General features: G+C 37.3%; 1 protein-coding gene across 1 annotated transcript; it reads right to left on the reverse strand.

The window, feature by feature from the left end:
• Positions 1-4,658: 4,658 nt before the first annotated feature.
• Positions 4,659-6,195, reverse strand: LOC134217557 (uncharacterized). Its single transcript, XM_062696338.1, has 4 exons — positions 5,764-6,195; positions 5,507-5,695; positions 4,952-5,449; positions 4,659-4,889 (listed from the first exon to the last, which is right to left on the reverse strand). Exons 1-4 carry the CDS (start codon positions 6,037-6,039, stop codon positions 4,821-4,823), a joined length of 1,032 nt encoding a protein of 343 aa, XP_062552322.1. The 5' UTR covers positions 6,040-6,195; the 3' UTR covers positions 4,659-4,820.
• Between the last annotated feature and the right edge of the window lie 4,417 nt (positions 6,196-10,612).

Consider the following 10,612-nt stretch of genomic DNA (forward strand, 5'->3'; position numbering starts at 1 on the left):
TGCAAACTTGAAACGGCTTGTGCTAAATCCGTTTTAATCCAAATGAGCTCAAATTTTCAGAGGACACTCAGAACATGGTAAAGAATCAGATGAGCACTGTGGAGCAAAATCGATTTTTTGAACCACCCTATTGTGTAAATAAACGAACCGAACCTCAACGCCACAGACAAACAGACGTAACAGCTTGAACATTTATCTGAAAAATCCATCGCTCAACTCCTGTACCACCATCTTGCGAGCATGTTACACGAAACAATGATTCGTATGACATTGTCACCAGAAGGCGCTGGAGTGAAATGTCAAACTCGAAGAATTACGGCGCTAGCGCCTCTAGTTGTGAAACGTGCAATCAATCAAATTCAAATTGATCGTTGAAGTCATGGTCGATGATAATTTCTCTAGTGTTACGTCTGTTTGTCTGTGTCAACGCCATCGACGTCGACATTGCAACTCACAAACTCATTTTGACAACACGATGGCGCTGGTATGCTCTTTGCATGCATAACGACACTAGCGCACAGTGGCTTTTTTTGATGATACTAGCGCTGATTCTGTACGTGATAACGTCGACATTCCAAAGTTATTTCAAAACGAACAGTAAAAAGTTATCACAACATAGCGAGTGCAGCTTCAACGTCTGTTCTCTGTGACAATATGGCATACCACAACAAAAGGATGTTACAGCTTTATCACAGACAAACAGACATAACACTCGTCAAATTTTAATCGTTCACTGATTTACTGGTCAATTTGAATAATCAGTAGTTGGCCAATCGATCACTCGTGGCGCGCGCATCATTTTTTCTCAAGTTTGACGTTTGCTCACTACCGCCACCTGGTTCGTGATTTGCCAAACTAACTGAAATCAACAGATGTCGTTAGTGTTTGAACGACGATGAATTTGTTGAGTAAATGTTCAATGTGTTATGTCTGTTTGTCTGTGGCTTTATATTTTGACGTGGTGAACAAATTAGGCCGTTACAAATATTTAATTAACATTTTGTCCTACTGGTCTCCGAAAGTTCAAAGGGGGGGGGGGATAATAAAAAAATAATATTAAAATGAAAAAAAATAAAAAACTCCTCGGATTTGCTAAAGAATGTTTTAAAAACCTCAAAGTTATCCGAATTTTATTTTGTTGCCCCCTGAAAATATTATTTTTTGGCAAAAAAAATCCGAGGGGGGAGACAAAATAGTCCTTAAATATTTGTATCGGCCTTAAAAGAAATCATATGGACTCGGTGGCCAAACTTAGTTTCATTTACATATTGCATTATTTACTGAAATTAAAGCAATTTGGAGGGCTTTGCTTCTTAACTGTTCAAACTGATCGATTTTTTTTGGAAAAAATGCTTTTTCAGGATTGGTCATGTTAGGCACTAAGGTGGCCAAAACCGGTACACTTAACCTCTATAAAAATCAATTTGATTCATTAACGAATTCCCCCCAGAAGTACTTGAATAATTTTCTACGTTCGTATATGTTTAAACCGTGTGATCAATTTGGTTGACTTCAAATGAATAGCTAGTTTGCAGTTAACCAAATTCCGAATTTTCATATTGCGTTTTAGATCTAGCCTCGTTAGTTTCTTTACTCAAAATTTTCATTCAGGTTTTACTGTCCTACTGTCAGCTGGATTACTGCCACATTCTAAATAAATTTGAGTGCGATTGTGTTGGTTTTTCATGGCTGTTGTATTTTGTGTTCATATCCTACCATGATTCAATCAGAAAAACAATCTTTGAAATGTGAGTTAAATAGTGACAAGGGATATTTAAAATAATTTTGTGAATAAACAGATGAATAAATAGATTCAAAATGTTTCATATTTGTAAATTTATTGAGTATTTTCAGAGCGTGATATCATTTTTTCTCAGTAAAAATTAATAATAAATAATTATTTTCTTAGCTTGTCACTCAATTAACCAAAATGTTCATCGGGAGTTGATAAACGGATGATAAGCCGTGCAGATAAAATGTCATTCGACTATCATGATAACACAACCTTTGTCAGTAGTTAGAAAATTATGTTTTCGACACGTGAAATGTCAGCAAGAAAATACAAAGACATGTCACAAGCTCGTAATCTGAACTAAATGCTCGCAAAATCTATATATGTAAATAGTAAAAATGCATGAGCTACTGTACGATATAATATAAAAATGTCTTTTTCAAATTGATACTACCCAAAAGTATAACCAGGGACAGAAAAAGTCATTTTAACTACACTCAAATAGTTGACATCCAACACACAATCTAGTTGCCAGTATTTCACAAATTTGAATGTGCGAATGAATAGGACGGTATGTACACGAACAGCAGGAAGCGTCGAAACTCGGTGTCAGCGTTGTTTTGTGCGGTGTCAAAATCAATCTTCAGTTTAGTACATTGATATTCAATTTGAAATCTCAAAATATGAATATCATTTCGTACTGCAAGGCATGGATTTAACATTTTAAAGTCAGATTCTTAAAATATATGAATCTATTTAGTATATAAAGTAAAATAATAATCATTCATCGGTGCAAATCAACCGCAATTCCAAATATTCATTTCAATCCCGGTAGATATTCATTTTCTACGTTCGATCATCAATCGGCTGTTAAGGATCGGGCGGATAATTTGGTATGGAAGTTTGACAGCGTACTGCGAGATATTCGTGCCTGCATTGTCGAGCGTCTGATCAAAACGTCTATGCAACTGATAGTAAAACGTAGATTTCCGTCCTTGAGTATAACCTTGTTTTTTTTCTGAGTCGATTCTTTGACTTTTTTTATTGTCAAATTTCCCTAAGAACCGTATTATTTGATGCCTTCAAATATTTTTAAAATTTAAACAACAAAAAATTAAAAATATATGGCAGCCAAACGAGCTGCAGAATTGAGCCAATGTAAGATGAAATCCGTCTAATTTGTTATACATATTAGTAAAAAAATGTCTACCACAATTTTGCTACAACATTTGATTTTCCGTTGGTGTTCGATTAACTTTAATCGATTATGTGCACAAAAAACATAAAACATCCCTATTTTTTGTTGTGATGACTTTTTGAAGTGTGTGTGTTTACCGATCCTCATATTTTGGGTAGTTTCGTTTCAGCGCGTATCGATCCTTTTGGGCACGGATGGCGCCACATGGGGTGTCGCCAAAATTTCGTGAGAGTGAATCATTTTGTTAATATAGTATATTTGATAACACTTCCTCGATCCACCGATCGACGTGAGCAGCGGCCAGCATAACGACACCTAGTGGAAACCGTTTGAACTAGCGGCGGTGTAACATCGCCGAGTGCATGCCTTGGGTGCAACAGTGCATCTGCCACATGCGGAGCATAGTACCAAATATCAGTATGGCGAAAGGCATCTAAGGTTCGATTTCTCAAAATTAAGCCCCTTCATCGAGAAAATATTTGGTAGGCGTAGTAGCGGACACGTTCCTACATAACCGGTACCAAATAGTTTTTCATTAAAAGTTCCTAATTTTGAGAAAACCTGCGTTAGATGTCTTTCGCCATACAAATTTCTGGCGGTTAACTCATGCTGGCTATTTGCGCATATACGATAGCGCCTGGATGTGGAAGCGGCGAGTAGAAAATCAGCCACTGCCAATAATTCATTATTTTCGACCCAAAAGAAATTGAATCAATATTTTCTAACGCGCCGCAAGCATTTTCTTGTATGCGGAACAGCTTCTATTGGAGCAGTCGGATCAAAATTTATTTTTCTGTATTATCGAAATAAGTGTAAAAGAAAAAAAATCGATCTGTTGATGATCGATTTATTCAAAAAAGTATGGACATCCCTGCACTGTCGTATGAAAACTTTTCAACAGTATGACTGTCACTGTAAATTGGCAGGAAGATTTGCTAGAATAAACAAGAAGAAAACACGTTTAGATTCCTCTTTGCTCGCTAGATGATGTTGTTATCACCGGCAAATGGTTCGCCATTTCGTTGTATGGAAAAGCTCGAAGTGAACCATATTGTTAATATAATATATTTGATAGTACCATGTACGTCCAGCGGAATTGCCTGAATAAATCGATACACGCCTTATGAAGCCTCGCACGCCGTCAGCATCATCTTAAGCACAACAGGTCAGACCCATCTATAGTTTTTTATGATATCTAGAAATAAGCTAAAATTGTACAAACCTAAGATACGTAGATAGCTAGCGTTGACGTCAACTATTATGAATTATGGTCAGATAAAATTTAGTCTTCTTCTTTGATTGAATAGGTTGACGTTTCCCTGGGAATAGTTTGGTTCGGTATCGATTAAATTCTTATTTTACCTGCTTTTAAATTGAACTGCATCCCCACTTATTCGGGTTTGAATTCGTGGCATGGAAGAATTCTAAGATTGGCAGCTACATGCTTTGGGAAGTTCAAAATGGGATCGGTGTTTGAAACTCCTATCAACCCGCCCGAATAGATTGAGTCTCAGCCGCGTCAATCAAAACGCCTCAGCAGCCTCTCCCCGGAGAGTGGCGCTAAAGCTGCTGTTGGTTAATAAGGACAAAAGCATTCGTTTCATATGTACCTATATTAATAAATCATCGACGCATGTGATAATTTCTATTTATACATACCTAATTTGAATGGTTCTGGGTCATGTGAGATTACCATCTATCATAAAAGTGATTTTATCTACGAAACTCTGATCGAAATGAACTATCAAGATATATAATTGAGCAGTCATACATAGAAAACAGCTCAGATATCACAATTCTCTGCGTTACAGGAATGTACGTCTTAGCTTTGAAAAACTAACTAAATCTATTTGCTACATTAAATACTAATTTTGAAATGTTTTAAATATTTTAGTGTACTTCTTCGTCAGTATCATCTTCCATAAGAGCTATCATATCGAATTCTATCAATTCACTCACCTGTAATATAAAAATAGCAACAGTCATATTACTACACGATCATTTACCCAATGTTTCCTTACCATCATCAAGTCCTCTTTCAGTCCCAGGTCCTGCATCCCATGTTGCGCGTTCAAATTGGCCACAATATTCCGTGCCATCATCAACCACTGAACGAACGTTTTCTTCTGCTCCGCGGAGAAGCGAAAGAACTCCGCAAAGGCCTCGTGCTGCTCCTGGAGATCCTGCCAGCTGCAGAGGCTGTGCCGCAAAATCACCGCATTCTGATAACAGGAAAGCAGTTTCAAAATCAGGAAAAACTCCCGAATATCCTTCTTAAGCTTGAAGTTCTCCGGGCGGATCTGACCGAGTTGAGAGAGCACATCATCGAAACCGAACAGCCGGTACATGGAAATCGGTTCGCCGGGATGAATGTAATGGTGGATTCCGGCGAATATTAAAGCGATTGAAACGTAATAGAACAGCTTCTGATTTAGGACTGTTAGCTTTTTGACCACATGGACAAGATTCATGCCTTCCAGCGAAATGTCTTCGAAGAGACTTTTGGAAATTGTGTGCACCTGTTGATTATAAATTTATTAGCCTTGATGTCAAACAAAAACGATGAGGATTTTTACCGTTACTGGGCAGAATTCATATCCCTCCGTATCCAAACCTGCCACCGACCTTATTACTTTGTTGATCTCGAAGCTCATCCCAATAGGCAAATTCTTCAAAAGACATAACCCGCAGGAGAATTTGACCAGCCAAATGTACTGCTCCAGCGAACTAAATTCATCGATTCGATCGAGCACTTCCGATACAATCTGTGGAAAAAAAAAATGTGTATTAGATTTAAAGAAATTCAGAATATTACGGGAACCTTAACACATACCTCCTTTAAAATCAATCCTCTTTCCTCCATCACCTCGGGAAGTGCCTCACCGTCTTCGGCATCTTGAACATCGGTACCCAAAAGTCGTACCATCAACGGTTGCAATGTGTCCGGGAGTCCCGCAATTCCTACACCCTCGCAGGCATTACAAATCTGCACAAAACTTTTATCGCCCAGACGTTCCGGTTCTTGGTTGATCAATCGGACACTGTTTTGCTCACTCTTCTGGAATTCGCGCACAACCTGCTCGACCATGTCCACTACATGTTCTTCCATGGAAACGGCGTAGGATTGGCGTTACGAGAAATGATTTTCACAGGATTTTATTGTCGAATATCACAGTACAAGCACAGGATTATTTTCGGAGCACTGATCGGACTGAAGGCTAATAATTTTCAATCTTTCACTTTTTGTTTTGCCAACAAACTGATGATAGATGTGGAGTTGGTCACCTTTACCTTTCAACAATTTGCGATGTTGGCTCACATCTCCGGCAATTTTCCGTATACAACACACGTCCAAACTTGTTCAAGCTACAGTAAAGAAAGCTGATAATTTGACCATGGATTTGCACATCATTCAAATTAAAATTTCACACTCCATTTAGCAACGTGGAATATAGAAAAAGAAAACCATAAATATATTGAATTCTATAGCATATCAAATGTTGAATAATGCCGCACTTGAAGCGCCGTAGCGTGCGGTTGGCCCCCGCCAAGGGCGCCAACCAGTGGCGTAGCCACGGGGGTGGTTTTGGACATAAAACCCCCCCCCAGAGACAAAACTTTCAGAAGAAATTTATTTTTCGAAAAAAAAAAATGTTCGGAAAACCCCCCCCAGACCAATTTTCTGGCTACGCCACTGGCGCCAACCTTCAAGGGGCGCCAAAATCATTGATTACTGTCGAACAATTTTACTACTCTGGGACCATTTTCTAACTAAATGGAATATGGGTTGATCCAAAGGCCTATAGGAGAGACATTTGGAGCAATCTAAAGCAAACAATTTTTTTTTATTTTCTCATCCACAAGTTATACGGATTAGTCCTGATTACTATAAGGCGTTTTATGAGACAGATCGAAACAGCTGTTTTTCTCGTGTTTATCTACTTTGACAATTAGTGGGAGTCCATTTATTTGGTAATTTTGGGCATTACATTCCGATGGGTCCCATCATCAATTCTACCTATTTTACTTTTCGGCTACCAAGGCGTTAGCACAAAGTTCTTCATATGATTCTTGAAACGTGTCGTTAGATTATTCATACCATTGCTTTCTAAGCATGAAAAGCTGAAGAAAACACGAATGTAAAGAAAAACGTTTCAAACATTAATTTGTGTTCGGACCTAATGCTCACGCACAATCATACCAAAACAAAACAATAAAAGTAAATAATCGGGCCACCGCGAAACGTCTCATAAAATACCTTATTATGTTTTCAAAAAGACTTCAGGAATCGGGTTCAAGGAACCATTCAAATAGGAATCTGAAAGTATCACATTAAATAATAGAGGTAGCTATCTATCAGCTTTCTATCCAGCTTTTTACGAGTCGGTGCCATAATACTTTGAATCACCCCTGTTGACACATGCTGTGTCCACTATAATTTTTATAGATGGATCTTAGCAATCGGTTATTCGTTGATATGTTGACATTTTAATTGGATTTCGCGCATTCATTTAAAACTTGGTTTAGTCTGGATTATTATTCTATCCAAATTGAAACATATTATTGGTTTTTACTTCTTTTAGTTCTCCCTGAAACAAAAAGCTCGGCAGGCGTACGCATTTAGATTAATTTTTAATGAAATTCTCTGCATATTTTTTACAACTCAAAGATACTCGTATTCCACATCAATGTGTGTGTGTGTTTTTTTAAATTATGCACAAAGTTATTAGTTGTGGCCAGTCATTCTCCTCCGGAAGGCATGAGTATCCAGGAACTGAATGAAAAAGTGGATTTAAGAATGAAGTCTATGGGTTTGGGCCATTACTCGGATAGTAACCCGATGCTATTATCTATCGTTCAGATTTGTGAATGAGATCATTGTTTTATTTCATCTAAAACATAAGGATGAAATACAGTTTGCAAAAATTACGGAAGGGTTTATAATAAGAAACTCCATGGGTATCTCATACACAGAAAGAAAAATCATTAATAAAATTAAGAAAACCGTTGGTTAAAATAAAAAGTTGCGTTGGTTCTTTTTCGTAGAGAGTTGGGTATGTTCAAAACAAAAGTACGCTAACTTTTACGCACACCATGGCTTAAAAGCAGCGTACCACTCTGAAATTAAAAGTTTAAGTTTTCAATTCAAAACTGTAGAACTGTCAAATCCAAATTGTGGCACTGTAAAAAAATAAGAGTGATCTATTTATTTTTATTCTGAAATTAAACATTGATTAGCCCAAAAAGTCCCTTCCCCTTCCTTAATCATTTTCTTTCAAATCGAATTAAATCCTAATGAATAGAAGTTTTTATTTTTTTATTCTTCGAGATCCTTTTTTTCAGCATTTTTAGTTGAGGTAGAATGCAATTTTAAGGCAGCACTAAAAGAACGTCAAGGTACTGCAGCCTCTTATCGTGGTGCGCATCGTAGGCATGTAGACACCGTACCCTTGACCGCAGCATAATTTTCCGTCAGCTTCAAATCCCGAAACATAAAATTATCTGTAAAAAAAAGCAGAAATCTTATATAAGTACAGGCTATGATATGCAATGCTTTCGAAGCAAAAGCAGTTTTGTTCTCGTTATTGAAGCTGAGATTGAAGCAGAGTTATTGGGCGCTTTTTAGCGATGGCTAAAATGAGTACACAATAATGCCGCACCGGTGGTGATTCTTCAAGTTCTATCGGTACATTTTAGGTTTTCGTTTACAAAAGGACTTACCTCCAGGTTCCGTTCGGTGGGCAGTGCCTTTTCTGGTGATTTGGCATTTTTTGCGATGATTATAGCCTAGACCGAAACCTAGACTGTCTGGCCAGCCTGGCCTAAAAACAAAACAGGGCATAGCACAACACAATTAGACACTGTTATTTGGTTTCCGACACCACTAATTTTCCGCCAAACAATGCTTTTCGGCTGGGGATAGAGGCGACAGGCGAGAGAGTTAAAATGGCTGTCAAAAATGTTTAGCGCACACTGTGACTTTTCCGTTGTTAAATAGTCAAAAATAGTTTTAATCAATTTGCAAAACATAAATCAATTTTGTATAAAAGTTTAGAAGTTTTTTTTAAATTAGTGGATTATTTTTAATTCTAACGACATATAACAATCATAATTTGAGAAGATGGTTTTACAATGTTTCGAAAATAGAATGTGCATTTGCACAGCATGTGAAAGATTCTTTTCGAAAAATGCAATTCCTTTCGTTGGGGCTTAATCCTTCGCTTAAACCTACGACCCTCTGTATACGCGTATACGCTAGACTGGTAAATACTTTCTCCAACATTGAATTGAGCTTGGTTTTGTTTTTGACCATCTCATGTATACCATAGTGCCTCTATAGGGCACTGCACGGAAATCAAGACAAAATTTTCAAAACGACTTATCTGCTTTAGTAAACAAAGATTCAAACGACGATTTGACGAATCTAATAGCTCTCCCACGCAAACCAACACCATCAATGGGTAGGTGAAGGATTCCGCTACCTGTTGATGGTGTTGGTTTGCGTGGGAGAGCTATCAGATTCGTCGAATCGTCGTTTGAATCTTTGTTTACAAAAGCAGATAAGTCGTTTTGAAAATTTTGTCTTGAAATATTTCTTTAACTCTTTTTGCACAATGGTTTACTGGTGACTGATTTGACAGTTTTACAATTTTTAAGTTGAATGGAAGAACTTTTAATTTCACATTCGGAACAAGAAAAACTGAACTTTCATTTAAAAAAATAACTTTTACGAAGGCTAGTTTCATTTTTATTTTTAAGCAAACCAAGTACTTTTCATGTGGAAAGTGCAAAACTTTCTATAAAACCATGTTTGTTTTTTGTGTGAGATTCGAGATGAATTTCTTGGTGAGATACTCCTCAGTTCTAACCTTAAACTAATATCACCAGGAGGGTGAAACGCCTGTCATCCGCGGTACAATGGCACTCTACCCAACATCGCTTTTGGTACTTCTGTTTTTGGTACCCAGTTTCTGGGTAGTATACCCGAATTCAGCGCTCATTTTGGGTGATTGGCTCGTACGCAGTTAGTGCTAATTATCGGCATTTAACTTCTCCTGGCGAAAACTTGCAATTGGTTGAGATACATCGAGCCTTTTGTATTTGTATGGCTTCTTTATGTCGAAAAATAGCTGGTCAATACTTTCGAAGTTCTGTTATCATGAATCAAACGAAATTAAAACAAAAACATCTTACGTCATATTGAATGAATGGTGGGTAGGCATATTAGCCTTCTCTTCAGTCCCCTGAATATCACAGAGAAATATTGGCTGGACGAACACAATAGAATAATCCGGAATAGGCTTTGATACCGATAATTGTAAAGTAAAACTTATTGTACATGAAACTTAGGGTCTGTCTCATTTGGAGAATTAAACTGAAAATAAACTTAAAAGTGACATTTCAATAATTATCGAATAACCCTGCTGGCAGAGCAAGATTACTTTTGACAGATATAGAATCATTTTGCATCTTGCTCTGCCAGCAGGGTTATTCGATAATTATTGAAGTGTCACTTTTAAGTTTAATTTCAGTTTAATTCTCCAAATGAGACAGACCCTTAATACTAATTACTGAACAAATTTATAGTTCAAAGCTGTATTCGCACCAACACCCCGAGTTTGCGATCTGCTAGAGAAAATCGTCTACGAGCACACATCGTTCTCCGAACAAAATCTTTAAAA

Source organism: Armigeres subalbatus, chromosome 1, assembly GCF_024139115.2.
Source record: "Armigeres subalbatus isolate Guangzhou_Male chromosome 1, GZ_Asu_2, whole genome shotgun sequence".
NCBI lineage: Eukaryota > Metazoa > Arthropoda > Insecta > Diptera > Culicidae > Armigeres > Armigeres subalbatus.

Excerpts from the sequence above, each read along its gene's own strand:
- LOC134217557 (XM_062696338.1), bottom strand. The coding sequence starts at position 6,039 with ATGGAAGAACATGTAGTGGACATGGTCGAGCAGGTTGTGCGCGAATTC. Across the intron at positions 5,450-5,506 it reads ATGAATTCTGCCCAGTAACG|GTGCACACAATTTCCAAAAG; the intron begins GTAAAAATCCTC and ends TATAATCAACAG. Across the intron at positions 4,890-4,951 it reads TGAAAGAGGACTTGATGATG|GTGAGTGAATTGATAGAATT; the intron begins GTAAGGAAACAT and ends TTTATATTACAG.